At 47.4% G+C, this 20605-nt stretch overlaps 2 protein-coding genes and 1 pseudogene across 2 annotated transcripts in view; 1 reads left to right on the forward strand and 2 right to left on the reverse strand.

The window, feature by feature from the left end:
* The window catches only part of MGAT1 (alpha-1,3-mannosyl-glycoprotein 2-beta-N-acetylglucosaminyltransferase), a 360722-nt gene that overhangs the window by 226745 nt on the left and 113372 nt on the right, over positions 1-20605 (forward strand). The window lies entirely within an intron of this gene.
* Positions 6697-20365, reverse strand: LOC142185082 (class I histocompatibility antigen, F10 alpha chain-like). The gene is made up of 5 exons (XM_075260331.1): positions 20164-20365; positions 18932-19195; positions 17015-17293; positions 9072-9344; positions 6697-7026 (listed from the first exon to the last, which is right to left on the reverse strand). Exons 1-5 carry the CDS (start codon positions 20219-20221, stop codon positions 6908-6910), a joined length of 993 nt encoding a protein of 330 aa, XP_075116432.1. The 5' UTR covers positions 20222-20365; the 3' UTR covers positions 6697-6907.
* The window catches only part of LOC142185504 (zinc-alpha-2-glycoprotein-like), a 35018-nt pseudogene continuing 34771 nt past the window's right edge, over positions 20359-20605 (reverse strand).

Consider the following 20605-nt stretch of genomic DNA (forward strand, 5'->3'; position numbering starts at 1 on the left):
TACAGGGAGCGGTGATGTCACTTGTATATATCACCAGTAGAGATAAGTGAATACGGAGCCCAGTTCAACCCGAATATTCCAAACGATTGATTTTTTTACAAAACCAAACAAATTGAGATTTGTCTCAGACACACTAAAATAGCCCCTACATTATACTCTGTGGTCTCTTCAGACCCAGAGTATAATATGTGGAGACCCAGAGAAGGTGAAAAAGGGTACCCCCCCCCCCCTCTTGTATTCATACTCACCTTCCTTGCTTCTTTTGGGCTTCCTCGCAGTGTTCGGCGCTCTGTTGGTGGTATCTGGCGCTCTTCTGTGATGTCATTGGTCCGGGCTCAGCGCTGAGGCCTGTAGTAGCTCGGTCAGAGACCCCAGAGTATAAGGGTGAATTCACACTGAGTAAACGCTAGCTTATTCTGAACGTAAAACACGTTCAGAATAAGCGGCGTCTAAAGCAGCTCCATTCATTTCTATGGGAGCGGGGATACGAGCGCTCCCCATAGAAATGAATGGGCTGCTTCTTTCACTCCGTGCAGTCCCATTGAAGTGAATGGGGAGTGCCGGCGTGTACGGATCGGCATGAGCAGAGCTTGCCGTATACGCCGGCACTCCCCATTCACTTCAATGGGACTGCACGGAGTGAAAGAAGCAGCCCATTCATTTCTATGGGGAGCGCTCGTATCCCCGCTCCCATAGAAATGAATGGAGCTGCTTTAGACGCCGCTTATTCTGAACGTGTTTTACGTTCAGAATAAGCTAGCGTTTACTCAGTGTGAATGCACCCTTATAATGTCACTATCACAATGACATAACTTTGGCTGTGTTTACAGAAAACAATTCAATGGTAAATGCGTATGTGTACAATTTATGAATCACAAAAAGAGCTGAAGTGGGATTTAATGTACACTAAAACGTAACTTTTAATTGAGTCAATTAAAAGTTTCAATTGTAACAAAAACATTAAAATACGTTCCTGAGTGTGTGTGTTGTCCGTTATTGCACAACCATCCCAAAACTGCCTTAGGACATAGAGATCCAATGAAAGTATATGTAGCTCAAGAGAATACCTATCTGAAGCCGTCCACCAGCTGTATATTCTAGTGAATCGTTTTGGATCCCTACATAAACCAGTGTTCAAGATCAGTATCTGAGCTGCAGAGCACAACAAGCACACATACTATTGATTCAGGTGGCTGGGAAGGGGAGTGACATTGCTATACTCATATTAGGCTAGTCTCCGACATTGGGATATTCAGCTAGTTGTAAATAGGCTGGAACCCATGCAAATGGACACACACACACACAAACTGCTACTCTGAGCATAGAATAAGTCTGACGCGTTTCAACTGGCTTTTACTGAAGTGCCAGATCATCAGAAGCTCACTACCAAACAGAACGTGCTGTAGATACAGCGCTAAATGACGAGCTTTGTGTTTCGGTACGCTCGGTTGGTCATAGTGAGAGAGCTAGAAATTGAATACATAAGTTATTAGGAGTCCTGACAGTGTCATATACTATGTATTATAGATATATAGTCCTAGGAGCCCTGACAGTGTCATACACTATGTATATATATATATATATATATATATATATATATATATATATATATATATATATATATAGTCCTAGGAGCCCTGACAGTGTCATACACTATGTATTATAGATATATATAGTCCTAGGAGCCCTGACAGTGTCATACACTATGTATTATAGATATAGATAGTCCTAGGAGCCCTGACAGTGTCATATACTATGTATTATAGATATATATAGTCCTAGGAGCCCTGACAGTGTCATACACTATGTATTATAGATATAGATAGTCCTAGGAGCCCTGACAGTGTCATACACTATGTATTATAGATATATATAGTCCTAGGAGCCCTGACAGTGTCATACACTATGTATTATAGATATATAGTCCTAGGAGCCCTGACAGTGTCATACACTATGTATTATAGATATATAGTCCTAGGAGTCCTGACAGTGTCATACACTATGTATTATAGATATATATAGTCCTAGGAGCCCTGACAGTGCCATACACTATGTATTATAGATATATACAGTGGGGCAAAAAAGTATTTAGTCAGTCACCTATAGTGCAAGTTCCACCACTTAAAAAGATGAGAGGCGTCTGTAATTTACATCATAGGTAGACCTCAACTATGAGAGACAAAATGAGAAAACAAATCCAGAAAATCACATTGTCTGATTTTGTAAGAATTTATTTGCAAATTATGGTGGAAAATAAGTATTTGGTCAGTAACAAAATTTCATCTCAATACTTTGTTCTATATCCTTTGTTGGCAATGACAGAGGTCAAACGTTTTCTGTAAGTCTTCACAAGGTTGGCACACACTGTTGTTGGTATATTGGCCCATTCCTCCATGCAGATCTCCTCTAGAGCAGTGATGTTTTGGGGCTGTCGCTTGGCAACACGGACTTTCAACTCCCTCCAAAGGTTTTCTATAGGGTTGAGATCTGGAGACTGGCTAGGCCACTCCAGGACCTTGAAATGCTTCTTACAAAGCCACTCCTTCGTTGCCCTGGTGGTGTGCTTTGGATCATTGTCATGTTGAAAGACCCAGCCACGTTTCATCTTCAGTGCCCTTGCTGATGGAAGGAGGTTTGCACTCAAAATCTCACGATACATGGCCCCATTCATTCTTTCATGTACCCGGATCAGTCGTCCTGGCCCCTTTGCAGAGAAACAGCCCCAAAGCATGATGTTTCCACCCCCATGCTTTACAGTAGGTATGGTGTTTGATGGATTCAACTCAGTATTCTTTTTCCTCCAAACACGAAAAGCTGTGTTTCTACCAAACAGTTCCAGTTTGGTTTCATCAGACCATAGGACATTCTCCCAATACTCTTCTGGATCATCCAAATGCTCTCTAGCAAACTTCAGAGGGGCCCGGACATGTACTGGCTTAAGCAGTGGGACACGTCTGGCACTGCAGGATCTGAGTCCCTGGCAGCGTAGTGTGTTACTGATGGTAGGCTTTGTTACATTGGTCCCAGCTCTCTGCAGTTCATTCACTAGGTCCCCCCCCGCGTTGTTCTGGGATTTTTGCTCACCGTTCTTGTGATCATTTTGACCCCACGGGGTGAGATTTTGCGTGGAGCCCCAGAGCGAGGGAGATTATCAGTGGTCTTGTATATCTTCCATTTTCTAATTATTGCTCCCACAGTTGATTTCTTCAATCCAAGCTGGTTGCCTATTGCAGATTCAGTCTTCCCAGCCTGGTGCAGGGCTACAATTTTGTTTCTGGTGTCCTTTGACAGCTCTTTGGTCTTCACCATAGTGGAGTTTGGAGTCTGACTGTTTGAGGGTATGCACAGGTGTCTTTTTTATAGTGATAACAAGTTTAAACAGGTGCCATTACTACAGGTAATGAGTGGAGGAAAGAGGAGACTCTTAAAGAAGAAGCTACAGGTCTGTGAGAGCCAGAAATCTTGATTGCTTGTAGGTGACCAAATACTTATTTTCCACCGTAATTTGCAAATAAATTCTTACAAAATCAGACAATGTGATTTTCTGGATTTGTTTTCTCATTTTGTCTCTCATAGTTGAGGTCTACCTATGATGTAAATTACAGACGCCTCTTATCGTTTTAAGTGGTGGAACTTGCACTATTGGTGACTGACTAAATACTTTTTTGCCCCACTGTATATATAGTCCTAGGAGTCCTGACAGTGCCATACACTATGTATGATAGATATGTATAGTCCTAGGAGCCCTGACAGTGTCATACACTATGTATTATAGATATATATAGTCCTAGGAGCCCTGACAGTGTCATACACTATGTATTATAGATATACAGTATATAGTCCTAGGAGTCCTGATAGTGTCATACACTATGTATTATAGATATATAGTCCTAGGAGCCCTGACAGTGTAATACACTATGTATTATAGATATATATAGTACTAGGAGTCCTGACAGTATCATACACTATGTATTATAGATCAAATCAAATCAAACAAGCTTTATTGGCACGTCCGAATAGATATTTGGCATTGACAAAGCTAGTAAAGTGTGTGTGTGGGGGGGGAGTTGGATTCGGGTGGGTGAGTGGTGGGTATGGGGGGGTGGGGTGGGTGGTTTGGGGTATAACAGTCCATGGAGTCTCATTTTCCTCTTAGTTGGTGACCACTATATGGGGAGGTGGGGTGGGGCGGATGGTTTGGGGTATAACAGTTCATGGAGTCTCATCTTCCTCTTCGTTGGTGACCGCTATATGGGGGGGTGGGGTGGGGCGGGTGTATTGGGATAAATATAAAAGTCCGTGGAGTCTCATCTTCCTCTTGTTTGGTGACAGCTGGACACGTATTGGGCAGCGATCTCCACAGTGGTCTCTTCTTCTCCCAGTAGGATGTAGAGTTTCCTCTTCTCGTCTGCAGATATGAAGTCTGGGATGTGGGCAGAGAGTCTTTGGTAGTAGACGGCCCTCACAGCTGAGTATTTGGTGCAGTGTAGCAGGAAGTGGGTCTCGTCTTCTCGGGCCCCCTGGTCACAGTGCTGGCACAGTCTGTTCTCCCGTGGCTTGTACGTCTACCTGTATCACCCCGTCTCTATCTCTAGGTTGTGGGCGCTCAGTCTGTACCGGCTCAGGGTCTGTCTGTGCTTGGGGCGGCGTATTCTCTCCAGGTAGGTGGCCATGGTGTAGTCCCTTTGTAGGGATTGGTACACGGTGAGTTTCTTGAGTTATTTATTTCATTTCTCCATTCTTCAATGTACCGCTCTCTGTTTGCCTCTGTGGTCGCCTTTATTTCGGCCTTGGTTATCATCTGTTGGTGTTTTTGGTTTGGTGGTTGGCTGTTGTTTGGTTGGTGAGTGTCTGGTTTGCTCAGGTGGCTTAGCCATGCTTGGTGGTGGTAGGAGTCAGGCTTGCTCCCCTGGATGTGTGCCTGGAAAGCTAGCGCCCTCTTCTGTATGGTGATCCATAGGGGGAGTCTGCCTAGCTCTGCCCTGCAGGCCATGTTGGTGGTGTTGCGATGGACATGGAGCAGGTATTTGCAGAACTCCAGGTGGAAGTTCTCTGTTGGGCTGGAATCCCACTTTGACTGGTCTGGGAAGGTGGCTGGGCCCCAGACCTCACTGCCATAGAGAAAGATCGGGGAGATGACTGCATCAAATATCTTCATCCAGACCCTCACCGGTGATTTGAGGTGGTACAGTTGTCTTCTGATGGCGTAGAAGGTTCTGCAGGTTTTTGCTTTCAGGGTTTCTATTGCTGCTTTGAAGCTTCCTGATTGGCTGAGCTCCAGCCCCAGGTAGGTGTAGCTGTTGGTTTTCTCCAGTGTGGAGCCGTTCAGTGTGAATTGTGGGGTGGTGGAGGCTTTATTGTGGCCCTTCTTCTGAAATACCATGACTTTGGTCTTCTTCTGGTTGATGGGTGGGGCCCATGTGGTGCTGAATTTTTCCAGCACTGACAGGCTTTCTTGGAGGTCTTTCTCGGTGGGGGCCAGGAGTAGGAGGTCATCGGCGTATAGCAGGAACTTCACCTCCCGGTCGATCAGGGTGAGGCCTGGGGTTGGTGAGGCCTCCAGGGCTGTAGCCAGTTCATTGATATAGATGTTGAAGAGCGTTGGGCTCAGGCTACAGCCTTGTCTGACCCCTCGGGCCTGTTGGAAGTATGCTGTCCTTTTCCCATTCACCTTCATACTGCACTGGTTTCCGGTGTAGGAGCTCTTGATGACGTCGTACGTTCTTCCTCCTATTACACTCTCTAGGAGTTTTAGTAGTAGGCCTGGGTGCCATACTGAGTCGAACGCCTTCTTAAAGTCTACGAAGCAGGCGAATATCTTGCCTCTTCTGGTGTTGTGGACGTGCGTCTTGATGAGGCTGTGCAGGGTGTAGATATGGTCTGTGGTGCGGTGGTTTAGCATGAACCCTGCTTGGCTCTTGCTGAGGACCCCGTGTTGTGTGAGGAAGGTGAGGATTCTGTTATTGATGATGCTGTTGAACAATTTCCCCAGCGTGCTGCTGACGCAGATCCCTCTGTAGTTGTTGGGGTCGTATTGGTCCCCATTCTTGTAGATGGGAGTTATGAGGCCTTTGTTCCAGTCTTCAGGGAAGTGTCCAGCATTGAGCACGAGGGTGAATAGCTTTGCCAGTGCCGCGTGTATTGCTGGAGGGCTGTATTTGATCATCTCTGGTAGGATGCCGTCAGGGCCATTGGCCTTTTTGCCTTTCAGCAGGGCAATTCTTTCCTGTATATCTTTTATGGTGATTGGCGAGTCCAGAGGGTTCTGGAAATCTTTGATGACTTTCTCCATGTCCCTCAGTTTGGTGATTATCGGTTGCTGTTCTGGGGTTAGGTCTTCTTCTGGGATGTTTTTGTAGAGATCTCTGAAGTAGTTGAGCCAGATATTGCCATTTTGGATGTGGAGAGAGTTTTTCTTGGGATATATATATAGTCCTAGGAGTCCTGACAGTGTCATACACTATGTATTATAGATATATAGTCCTAGGAGCCCTGACAGTGTCATACACTATGTATTATAGATATATATATATATATATAGTCCTAGGAGCCCTGACAGTATCATACGTATTATAGATATATATAGTCCTAGGAGTCCTGACAGTGTCATACACTATGTATTATAGATATATAGTCCTAGGAGTCCTGACAGTGTCATACACTATGTATTATAGATATATATATATATATATATAGTCCTAGGAGCCCTGACAGTGTTATACACTATGTTTGATAGATAGGTTTCTTGGAGAGTGTGCTTTTTAAAAAATTCTACACCACCATTGGATGCCACATAGGTTGCTTCAATTTCCTGACAACTACTTTAAGGACCAAACAAGGCTGTGTTCCTAAGGGGTTAATGTATCCTAGTGGTGGCTGTAGGCTCGGGAATTTTCATCAGATGTCTCTATGCAGTTTGTTCATTCCTGACACTTTTGTATTTGATGATTCCGGCAGCTGCAAGAACAAGAACAATGATGGCCGCCACGCTGATGATCACAGGACGGAAGGAGATCTGCTTTTGTTCTAAGAGATTAAAAAAGTGAGAAGATGAATACACAGAGAGAGAAAATAAAAAGTGATATATAATACATAATTCATACATGGTAACACATTGGGGGTAATTTATCATTGAATCTATGCCAGTTGAAAAGCATCAGGTTTTTGCAAATGGTCCCTTTTACACAAACATTTGCAACTTTATACCAGGTAACAACGCACTAATTTTGTAAACAATAAAAATAGTGGGTGGGATGTATCCTGGAAAGGGCCAGGTCTTCAAGATCCAACAAATTTATCAGTATTAATTATTAACCCCTTCCCGACATGCGCCGTAATAGTACGGCGCATGTCGGGTCTGTAACTATGGCGACCGCCCGGGAGCCAGGCGGCCGCCATAGCCACCGGGTGTCTACTGCTTTAAGCCCCGGACCGATTGGAGGCATTAACCCCTCCGGCGCCGCGGTCAAAGGCTCCGGAGGCGCCATTTTCCCGGCGGCGCATGGGCGCCGCCATTTTGGCCGGGATCGCCGGCTCCTGGAGCATGCTCCAGGGCCGACGTCATGTTGCCATGACAGCCGGGAGCCTGTACAAGGCTCCCAGGCTTGTCTGCAAATTCTCTCTTTTGCAGGCTGGTCTATGCAGCCTGCAAAAGAAAGGATGCTTTTTTGCAATGCATTGCAATGCATTAGCATTGTAATGCATTGCATTAGTGATCAGACCCCCTGGGGTTCAACACCCCTAGGGGGTCTAATAAATGCAAAAAATTTTTTTAAAAAAAAGTTAAAAAAAAATATAAAAAAAAATAAAAAGAATTAAAAGTTCAAATCACCCCCCTTTCCCTAGAACACATATAAAAGTAGTTAAAAACTGTGAAACATATACATGTTAGGTATCCCCGCGTCCGAAATCGCCCGCTCTACAAATCTATAAAAATATTTTTCCTGTTTGGTAAACGCCGTAGTGGGAAAAATAGTCGAAAGTGCCAAACCGCCGTTTTTTCACTGTTTTGATTCTGATAAAAATTTGAATAAAAAGTGATCAAAGCAATAACATTTCCCGAAAATGGTAGAACTAAAAAGTACACCCGGTCCCGCAAAAAAAGACGCCCTATGCATCCCCGTACACTTACGTATAAAAAAGTTACGGCCGTCGGAATATGGCGACTTTTAGAAAAAAATTTTTTTAACAGTTTTGGAATTTTTTTAGGGGTCAAAATGTAAATAAAACCATATAAATTTGGTATCCCTGGAACCGTACCAAAACACAGAATATAGGGGACATGTCAGTTTGGCTGCACAGTGAACGCCGTAAAACCAAAGCCCGTAAAAAAGTCGCAGAAGTGCATTTTTTCTTCAAATCCACCCCATTCTGAATTTTTTTCCTGCTTCCCAGTACATTATATAGATAATTAATGGTAGCATCATGAAGAACAATTTGTCCCGCAAAAATTAAGACCTCATATGACTCTGGGAGCGGAGAAATAAAAAAGTTATGGGGTTTAGAAGGAGGGGAGTCAAAAACGAAAAACGAAAATCAAAAAATGCCATCGGCGGGAAGGGGTTAATATATTATTATTATTAATTATAATATATAATATATTATAATTATTAATATAATATTATTAATTATAGCAGAAAACTGGCAAACACCAAAACTGGCCATCACCAGGTCCTTGGCACCATTCCCAATAAATTGTTAGTCAAGTCTGAAGGTCTCCATGTACGAGTTTAAGTCACTTGTGCCTAGTAAGTTGTTCCACCAAAAATGAGAGGAAAAGGAAAGTGAAATAGAAAAAATAATAATTAGCATTGTAATGCATTGCATTAGTGATCAGACCCCTGGGTTCAGGACCCGTAGGGCCTCTAATAATTCACACTCACCCCATTACTGATCACACTCACCCCAGTACTGATCACACTCACCCCAGTACTGATCACACTCCCCCCATTACTGATCACACTCACCCCAGTACTGATCACACTCACCCCAGTACTGATCACACTCCCCCCATTAGTGATCACACTCCCCCCATTACTGATCACACTCACTCCATTACTGATCACACTTACCCCATTTCACGAGAAGAGGCTCCTCCAGGCTGCTGTGATCCACATAACAGGAGTAAGTGTCGCCCTCTATGGGTATCACTTCCACAGTGACCCGGACCTGATAGGTGCCGTCAGGATTGGGCAGGACATGTGTGGTCTCATATGATGGAATGTCATCTATCCCATTCTTCATCCACTTCACATCCACAGCTCGGGGGTGAAATCCGTACACCAGACAGTGAAGCTTTGTGACCTCTCCTGATTCCCGACCTGTGACCTTCACCCCTGGCCGAACTAAATAGGAAACAGAAGATGATACATAATGATCAGATCTATTCTTTTCTAGATTATCATTGAGGGTAACATACCCAGAACAAGAGCTGTCTGCTTCCTGCTCCATTCTCTGTATATCAAATGCTGAGAACAGATCAATGGGGTTGCTGGGTCTCAGACCGCACGAAATCTGCCAAAGGTGTTGTCATTGTTGCAAAGAGAAAAGCAGCAATGCTCTCCTTGCTCCAAAAAGCTCATTTGTGTATAGACAAAAACAATTATATCTTGGCAGTGAAGGAACTAGTTTAAAGGGGAGATCACTGTTTTATTCAGGGGACCCTAACATATGGAATAGCTGATTTGATATGTTGGGTTCTGCTGACAGACTCCCTTTCAGCGCTACGACCACAACCGGGCCTGGCGGGGTATGGGGCCCGTGGCCAGCCAGAGATGGCCGTGCCCCGGACCCTTATGATAGCATTTGGGGAACACCTGGTTCCCTGACTGCTATACATACTGTTATACCAGCTCAGGGGAGGAGACTTAAAATAATAAATACATATACTCACCTCTACTAGGCTCAGTGTCCTCCCTGGAGCTCTTCCGTCATGTGATTAGGCCCTAGCTGTCAAATGGGGCATGTCGGCGTAATGACGTCTGTGCGTCCCACGTGACCGCTGAGGCCCAATCACAGGCCTAAACAGTGACGTCTGAAGAGGGCCGAAGGCGCTGAAGACGGAAGGACAGAGTGAGGATGCCCAGGAAAGGTGAGTTAAGGTAAGTATAAGTTTTCTTTATTTTTAATCATCTTCCCTGGGTCTTAGATTATTATAATCTGGGGACTTGGGAGAGCCAAGAGTATAATAGCACCGAAGCGCAGTGGGGTGGGGCTGTTGGGAGCATATAATACTGGGTGGAGCCCATTGTGGGAGCATATCATACTGTGTGTGGGGGCCCACTGTGGAACATATAATACTGTGTGTGGGTCACTGTGGAGCATATAATACTGTGTGTGGGGGGGGGGTCACTGTGGAGCATATAATACTGTGTGGGGGGGTCACTGTGGAGCATATAATACTGTGTGAGGCCACTGTGGAGCATATAATACTGTGTGGGGGACACTGTGGAGCATATAATACTGTGTGAGGCCACTGTGGAGCATATAATACTGTGTGGGGGGTCACTGTGGAGCATATAATACTGTGTGGAGCCCATTGTGGGAGCATATCATACTGTGTGTGGTGGCCCACTGTGGAACATATAATACTGTGTGGGGGACACTGTGGAGCATATAATACTGTGTGAGGACACTGTGAAGCATATAATACTGTGTGGGGACACTGTGGAGCATATAATACTGTGTGGGGGGTCACTGTGGAGCATATAATACTGTGTGGGGGGTCACTGTGGAGCATATAATACTGTGTGTGGAGTCACTATAAGGAGCATATCATACTGTGTGAGGACCACTGTTGAGCATATAATGCTGTGTAGGGGCCATTGTGGGGCATATATTACTATGTGGGGCCTCTGTGAAGCATATCATACTGCGTAGGGCCCTGTCAGTGGCGTAACTACCGCCATAGCAGCAGAGGCAGCTGCCACAGGGCCCCGGACATTAGGGGCCTGGTGACAGCCGCTACCGATGTGTTTTTTTTTGTTTTTTTAATAGGCCGTTACCGACTGGAGTTACTCCAGCCGGTAATGGGCCCTATGTACTTACCGATCCAGGCAGGGGCCAGGATCGGTAAGTGACGCCGCAGGCCCCACAAACACTATTATTATACTTGGGGGTCTCTTCAGACCCCCGAGTATAATGATCGGAGGCCTGGTGGAGGTAAGGGAATATAATAAACAGTGTTACTTACCTCTCTGCACTCCAGACACGCTTCAAGCCTAGCTGTGTGACGTCCCTGACATCACATGACCTGGGCATGAGTCCCGGGTCATATGACGCCCGGACGTCATTGAAGATGGCCGACACCACTGACGACTGCAGACCCCCGAGTATAATGATCGGAGGCCCAGGAGAGGTAAGAAACATAAAAAACAGTGTTATTTACCTCTCCACGATCTGCGCAGGCTTTCAGGCCTAGTTGTGTGATGTCTCTGACGTCCCATGACCCCGGCCTGCGTCCCGGGTCATGTGACGTCCGACGTCATTGAAGAAGAAGGACGAAAGCGGAGGCCGACAATGTAAATGTCGGGGGACAGGAAAGTAACAGTAGTTTTTTATGTTTTTATTCCCCTGGGTCTCTGATTATTATACTCTGGGGGCTGAAAAGACTGTGTGCAGGGGCCACTATCCTATTAATATTATAAATGTGAAAGTTTGTGAGTTTGTGTGTTTGGATGTTTGGATGTTCGGATGTTTGTTCCTCAATCACCGAAAAACCGCTCCACCGATTTGGCTCAAATTTTCCACAAACATAGCTAATACACTGGATTGCGCAATAGGCTACTTTTCGTCACAATAACGCACATACGTTTTTCCCACAACCCACACAAACATCCAACTCACATCACCATCTCTGCAAAATCACACACTTCGGCCCATAGCAAGCCCCTAAACTTCACATTCCTCTCTACAACCTAGCCCCTAACCACACACTATCACATTCACATATAGTTCAGCACTTTCACACTCACCTTCACCATCCTGCAGGAGCCGACCTGTTTCACTCTCCGGCTCAGCCATCTTTACCGACCCCATCACTGGGAGGTTCCACGGCTCCGCCCACCAGACTACTCCACTCTCTTCACACAGCATCACGAACATGGCGGCTGGCCGCATGGTTCCATACGCCGCTCATATGCCGGCCGCCACACATTGCTGCCATACAGCAGCGGAACCCGGCCGAAAGCGGCCAGCCGCATGTAACCCCCGTACTCTGCGGCTGGGAACACGGACGCCTCGGGTAACACCACGCATGACTGCTGAAGCTGCAGCCGCGACACACACAGCTCCCCGGCATCATCATGGTAAGTGTTGTGGGGACACTGATCGGCAGGTTGCTTAGCGGAGGCGGGGGGTTACAACAGGTGGTGTGTAATGAGGAGGGAGGTGGTAGTTGTTAGGGAGGGGTTCTCCTGGGGGGAAAATTGTACCACAGGGCCGAGGGTGCAAAGAGGGAGGGGGGCTAGATTGCACAAGTGGAAGGGAGAGGGGGGGTTTACGGTCACCGGAGTCACGGGTGGCTGGTGCTGGGGGAAGGGGGAGATGTAGGAGGTCACTGTAATCTCTATATGGGGGCAGGGGGCCGGGGGAGCGGGTGGTGGGTAAGGGCGGTGCCAGGGACGCAGGTAGCGGGAATAGGGGGGGCCGAGGCGCAGCAGCAAGGAAAGGGACGTGGGAGGCCACGGGCCGCACTGCTGGTGGTTCGCGCCAGGGTCAGGGGGGCTGTGAAGGAAGTTGCGGGTAGGAGGGGACAACAAACTGAGGGCAGAGATGGGGGAACAAGAAATATAAGTAGTTCACCGCCACAGCCAACCCGTAGACGAAGTCGCGGGTAACTGCTAGTGGGACATAATATTTTGTGCAGGGGCCTCTATGGGACATAATACTGTGTGCAGGGGCCACTATGGGACATAATATTGTGTGCAGGGGCCACTATGGGACATAATACTGTGTACAGGGGCCACTATGGGACATAATACTGTGTGCAGGGGCCACAATGGGACATAATACTGTGTGCAGGGGCCACTATGGGACATAATACTGTATGCAGGGGCCACTATGGGACATAATACTGTGTGCAGGGGCCACTATGGGACATAATACTGTGTGCAGGGGCCACTATGGGGATAATACTGTGTGCAGGGGCCACTATGGGGATAATAATGTGTGCAGGGGCCACTATGGGGCATAATACTGTGTGCAGGGGCCACTATGGGACATAATACTGTGTGCAGGGGCCACTATGGGACATAATACTGTGTGCAGGGGCCACTATGGGACATAATACTGTGTGCAGGGGCCACTATGGGAGATAATACTGTGTGCAGGACCACTATGGGACATAATACTGTGTGCAGGGGCCACTATGGGACATAATACTGTGTGCAGGGGCCCCTATGGACATAATACTGTGTGCAGGGGCCACTATGGGACATAATACTGTGTGCAGGGGCCACTATGGGACATAATACTGTGTGCAGGGGCCACTATGGGACATAATACTGTGTGCGGGGCCACTATGGGACATAATACTGTGTGCAGGGGCCACTATGGGACATAATACTGTGTGCAGGGGCCACTATGGGGCATAATACTGTGTGCAGGGCCCTCTATGGGACATAATACTGTGTGCAGGGACCACTATGAGACATAATACTGTGTGCAGGGGCCACTATGGGGCATAATACTGTGTGCAGTCACTATGGGACATAATACTGTGTGCAGGGACCACTATGAGACATAATACTGTGTGCAGGGGCCACTATGGGACATAATACTGTGTGCAGGGGCCACTATGGGACATAATACTGTGTGCAGGGACCACTATGGGGCATAATACTGTGTGCAGGGACCACTATGGGGCATAATACTGTGTGCAGGGACCACTATGGGACATAATACTGTGTGCAGGGGCCACTATGGGACATAATACTGTGTGCAGGGGCCACTATGGGACATAATACTGTGTGCAGGGGCCACTATGGGAAATAATACTGTGTGCAGGGACCACTATGGGGCATAATACTGTGTGCAGGGGCCACTATGGGGCATAATACTGTGTGCAGGGGTCACTATGGGACATAATACTGTGTGCAGGGGCCACTATGGGACATAATACTGTGTGCAGGGGCCACTATGGGACATAATACTGTGTGCAGGGACCACTATGGGACATAATACTGTGTGCAGGGGCCACTATGGGACATTATACTGTGTGCAGGGGCCACTATGGAACATAATACTGTGTGCAGGAGCCACTATGGGACATAATACCGTGTGCAGGGGCCACTATGGGACAAAATACTGTGTGCAGGGACCACTATGGGGCATAATAATGTGTGCAGGGACCACTATGGGGCATAATACTGTGTGCAGGGGCCACTATGGGGCATAATACTGTGTGCAGGGGTCACTATGGGACATAATACTGTGTGCAGGGGCCACTATGGGACATAATACTGTGTGCAGGGGCCACTATGGGACATAATACTGTGTGCAGGGGCCACTATGGGACATAATACTGTGTGCAGGGACCACTATGGGACATAATACTGTGTGCAGGGACCACTATGGGACATAATTCTGTATGGAGGGGCCACTATGGGGTATAATACTGTGTGCAGGGGCCACTATGGGACATAATACTGTATGGAGGGGCCACTATGGGATATAATACTGTGTGCAGGGGCCACTATGGGGTATAATACTGTGTGCAGGGGCCACTATGGGGTATAATACTGTGTGCAGGGGTCACTATGGGACATAATACTGTGTGCAGGGACCACTATGGGACATAATACTGTGTGCAGGGGCCACTATGGGACATAATAGAGCGCGCAGGAATGTGGAGGAGAGGGTCGGTTGAGGACTTTGGCGTCGGTGTTGGTAGGGGGGGGGGGGGAGCCATGTCAAAAGTTCGCCACGGGGCTCCGCCATTCGTACTTATGCCACTGGGCCCCGTGATCATCACTATCAAGTATTTTCTGTAGGGAGGGGGTAGGGGGCCCCAGAGAATAGTTTGCATCGGGGCCCACAAGACTTTAATTATGCCACTACTCCCTTTGATAGGTTTAACCCTCTCATCCCACTTATTGGATCCCACATCAGTCTTATGGGCATATTCTATGGTGTATATGCCACTTCATGACACTAAAAGGGTGCTATGGCCTCCATACCTCATCCGAAAAACCTTGATAATACAAATGTACGTATAGAGATTGAAGGTCATGCACAAACCGATATACGTCTATAGGTAAATACTAGCAGTTACTCGCGACTTCGTCTGCGGGTTGGCGGTGGTGCCAAACCGCTTATATTTCTTGTCCCCCTATCGGTGCCCCCAGTATCTTGTCCCCCCATCTCTGCCCCTAGCTTCATGCTCCCCCCATCTTGTCTCCCCCATCTCTGCTCCCAGTTTCTTCCCCCCCATCTCTGCCCCTAGCTTCATGTCCCCCCTTCTCTTCCCCCAGTTCACTTCATCTGCCCCCAGTTTCTTGCCCCCCATCTCTACTCACAGTTTCTCCCCCCCATCTCTGCCCCCCAGTCTGATGTCCCCCCATCTCTGCCCCCAGCTTCATGCCCCCCATCTCTGCCCCCAGTTTCTTCCCCCCATCTCTCGCCCCCAGTCTCATGTCCCCCCAATTCTGTCCCCAGCTTCATGCCCCCCCATCTCTGCCTCCAGTTTCTTCCCCCCATCTGTGCCCCCCAGTCTCATGTCCCCCCATCTCTTCCCCCAGCTTCATGCTCCCCCACCTTCTCTGCCTCCAGTTTCCCCCCCATGTCTGCCCCCTAGTGTCATGTCCCCCCATCTCTGCCCCCAGCCTCATGCCCCCCCATCTGTACCCCCAGTTTCTCTCCCCCCATCTCTTCCCCCCAGTGTCATGTCCCCCCATCTCTGCCCCCAGCTTCATGGCCCCTCATGTCTACCCCCAGTTTCCCCCCCATCTCTGCCCCCCAGTCTCATGTCCCCTCATCTCTGCCCCCAGCTTCATGCCCCCTCCCCCCCCCCCCCGCCTGCAGCAACCCCCGTGTAGTAGCACTCACCTTTGTCTCTCTCTTCTGCTCGTGTGTGTGCTGGCTGACTGCATAGACTTCTCGTGCAACTGGCTGTGTCGATTATGTAGCAGTGTGTGTCCTGTATGAAGCAGAGCAAGTTCCGGCGTCTGGTTGCTGAGGCCAGAGCTTGCTGTGCTTCATACAGGACAGGGAGGCAGCCGGGCGTGAAGTGTATGCAGTCAGCCAGCACACACAGGAGCGGAGGAGACCAAAGTGAGTGTTACTACACGGGAGCCGCTGTAGGGGGGGGGAAACTGAAGCTGGGGACCTGGGGACACCGACCGGGGGACACCCCCTACCCCCGGGCCCCCCCTCTCCCCGTCCAGGACACCCTCTCCCCACCGGACACCCCCCCTCCCCCCACTGCACTGACCTGTATGTGTAGTGTGGGGTGCAGCAGCCTCCTCCGCGATGTGTCTAGGCAGCCTGGCATAGCTGCGGCTCCGGGACCCTGTGGGTGGCCACCATCTTCCTCACTGTGTCCCTGGTGAATTGGCACACCCACAGTCAGCCCCCAACCTATGGTGCCGCAGCCCTGGCTCTATAGCCCGCCCGCAGCCTGCCATGCACCAATAGGAGGAGCGTGGACAGACCAGCGCTGGCAGAATGCCAGCTTCTATAGCCGAGCTCGGAGGGGTGTTTGGAGGGTGACGGTGGCGATTTGGGGTGAGTGACCCACTTTTAAAGTAGCCTATCCTTCCTTCCTGGGAAATATGTAGGTGTGTGTGAAATTTCACCAAAATCCATTTTGGCTGTGATTGAGGAACAAACATCCGAATATCCAAACATCCAAACACACAAACCCACAAACTCACAAACATTTACCTTTATAATATTAGTAGGACTAATATAAATGAGAAAATCTCCTAATTTTTCAGACTGGCCATGAATAGTTGTCAACCCTGTGTGGATTTTACAAAAGTTAAGATTTGGTAAATATAATGGACAGTGACGTCACCTCTCCGCTCCAGATCTTCTCTTCCATACTCAATGTATCTCTTCAGCACCTCAATACATTTGTTCTCCAGATAATTCTTGTATCTCTCCCCCCTTCTTATATCTGCTCTGTTCCATTTCTGTGTGGTGATCTGAGCCTCGGCCATGGTGGGAATAAATGTCGCGGTCTGTATATCTAAGTACATGTACTCTCTGCCATCATATCTGAAGTGCTCGTACACTACGGTGCTGCCGTCATCTCGCAGTTCACAGCTATGCATCACCTGTACAATATGGAAACCTGCACACAAGACAGAAACATGTTACAGAAAGTATATATATTTTGTGGGGAAGTTAGCTTGGTAGAAGCAGTGGTGCGGACCCAAACGGTCAAGACATGGACACAAAATGTGCAGCAAATCGGTTTATTGAGCCACTAACTAAACAGAACTGATAACTATACATGTGGGGGGTTACTTTGGAGCATTTAATAGTGTGTGGGGAGGGAGGATACTGTGGAGCATTTAATACTGTGTGCGGAGGGAGGATACTGTGGAGCATTTAATACTGTGTGGGGAGGATACTGTAGAGCATTTAATACTGTGTGGGGAGGGAGGATACTGTGGAGCATTTAATACTGTGTGCGAGGGAGGATACTGTGGAGCATTTAATACTGTGTGGGGAGGGAGGATACTGTAGAGCATTTAATACTGTGTGGGGAGGGAGGATACTGTGGAGCATTTAATACTGTGTGCAAGGGAGGATACTGTGGAGCATTTAATACTGTGTGGGGAGGGAGGATACTGTAGAGCATTTAATACTGTGTGGGGAGGGAGGATACTGTGGAGCATTTAATACTGTGTGCGAGGGAGGATACTGTGGAGCATTTAATACTGTGTGGGGAGAGAGGATACTGTAGAGCAGGGGTCCTCAAACTGCAGTCCTAGGGCCACATGCGGCCCACCAAGCACTTCTGTCTGGCCCCGCCGACAACGCCGGCAGGCTTGCATTTATAATGAAGCTCCTGGGGAGCTCGGGCCAGGCCATGGAGCGCACTTCACTTTACCTATTGGAGGGCACCGCTCCCGATGTCTGTGCAACCTGCTCTGCCTCCGGCCCACTGTTTAAAAAGTTTGAGGACCCCTGCTGTAGAGCATTTAATACTGTGTGGGGAGGGAGGATACTGTGGAGCATTTAAAACTGTGTGCGAGGGAGGATACTGTAGAGCATTTAATACTGTGTGGGGAGGGGGCTACTGTGGAGCATTTAATACTGTGTGGGGAGGGGGCTACTGTGGAACATTTAATACTGTGTGGGGAGTGAGGATACTGTGGAGCATTTAATACTGTGTGGGGAGGGAGGATACTGTGGAGCATTTAATACTGTGTGTGAGGGGAGATACTGTAGAGCATTTAATACTGTGTGGGGAGGAATGATACTGTAGAGCACTTTATACTGTGTGGGGAGGGGGGGATACTGTGGAGCATTTAATACTGTGTGCGAGGGGGGGATACTGTGGAGCATTTAATACTGTGTGCAAGGGAGGATACTGTGGAGCATTTAATACTGTGTGCGAGGGAAGATAATGTGGAGCATTTAATACTGTGTGCGAGGGGGCTACTGTGGAGCATTTAATACTGTGTGGGGAGGGAGGATACTGTAGAGCATTTAATACTGTGTGGGGAGGGAGGATACTGTGGAGTATTTAATACTGTGTGAGGAGGGAGGATACTGTGGAGCATTTAATACTGTGTGCGAGGGAGGATACTATAGAGCATTTAATACTGTGTGCGAGGGAGGATACTGTAGAGCATTTAATACTGTGTGCGAGGGGGGCTACTGTGGAGCATTTAATACTGTGTGGGGAGGGAGGATACTGTGGAGCATTTAATACTGTGTGCGAGGGGGGCTACTGAATTCCCTCCCCCTTGTCTCTCACCTCCCGTGTGGTTGAGCCGGGCCATCACTATCTTCACTTCATGTCTGAATAAAGCCTCATTTGCTTTATCAAGCTGGGTCTCTCTTTCCCAGTGCTCAGGTTTCGCATTCTTCTTCACCCACCAAGCCACAGGGACAGTTCTTCTGATGTCACTACTGTATAACTCAGTCTGCTGATCATCCACATATCCAACAATGGAGAACTCCGGCAGCCCGTATCCTGGAGCTGTGACCCCCGTGTAATAATAGCGCAGAGAGTGACTGTCTGATAGAGAGACATAGAGACTGTTACTTATCACATAGACTGCTCTATAATATTTTGTTGTCATTAATAGCAGGGATTTCTATAGTCCTATATTACAGGCTTGGTCCTGGGTGAGCTGGATGGACAGACAGAAACAAGAAGAGGAAGAGAAAGACAGTACAGTTTTGGCAATACATAAAGTAGGACAATCGTTCCCTCTTCCTTGAAAAATGTGCGGTAGGTGGTCAATGACCAACCCTGTATAAGGACTGATAAACATACAGGAGAGTTTCGGCAGTCACACTTTTCATTCTTATGTCACAACGTAACATTTGTATACATGATTGTGAATCCCCCTTACCTATGAGCTGAGTTAATAAGTAAGGATTAATATTGTGCTTGAAATTTCTAAATGTGCAATAACTAGGCTGAAGATGGCGATTGGAAAGGATCATGACGTAGCATAAACCACTAGGAGGTGTGACGGATGCTTGCCAATATGAAGTGTGAAGCTTTATGTTAGAACAAGAAGCAGAGCACATCTGGGATAGTAATTAAACAAGCCATTACGAGCTATGTAAAGTGTGGATTAAATTGTAAGCATATAGAATAAGGATCTGGAATTGTGATAACCAACGGTACTCTGGTATTGTGAAGTTATACCCTGTTGTAACCCTATAAATAAATGCCTAGACCCACCCACCATTGAGAATTTTTCTGAGCGCCACATTTTTTTTGGTGATCTCTGTTATTCCTCCATTTTGACGTCATTGACTGGTTACACGAGACCTGACTAGTGATGACACTGCCACAACAATTATGTTTTCTGGGTAAACATGATCCTTAGACATACCTTCCAACAATCAAAGGATTGATAGAGGGACACAGTGTGTGGCAAGCTATGTGCACTATAGTGAAGACCGACCTCCAGTCCCACTCATCTGTATATAGCATATCATAATATAACAGGCTTCTCCCCAATCACTCACCACAATACCCTGCAGGCACAGTCAGAAGTATCAGGATGAGGCCATACATCTCCTCCATTACATGTCTGATATAATAACAGGATGAAGCACAAAACTAGATACAATGTAACACCAAGGAACAGTTGTGGAGAGGCTGAGCTGTGATGGGTCGATGATGGCGTCTAATCCAATAGAGAAGGGACCTAGAGATAATCCTCAGCAGTTACTGGCAAACTGAAAAGTGAAAGTAAAACCTGGAAAAACAAAGAAGTAGAACATAAAGAGGGCGTTCACATAGACCCAGTGCTGGAACATAATAAGGTTAATTACGTTGCACCACCTAGTGGTTGAAGATGCCTCCATCCAGAATTATTCAAAAATTGGACGCTAGCAATCAAAGCAGTTTATTTAGACTTATGCTCAATGTCAAACAAAATTTCTCTTCATCACAGTGTGACATCTT

The sequence above is a fragment of the Leptodactylus fuscus genome, chromosome 11 (genome assembly GCF_031893055.1).
Source record: "Leptodactylus fuscus isolate aLepFus1 chromosome 11, aLepFus1.hap2, whole genome shotgun sequence".
Lineage (NCBI taxonomy): Eukaryota > Metazoa > Chordata > Amphibia > Anura > Leptodactylidae > Leptodactylus > Leptodactylus fuscus.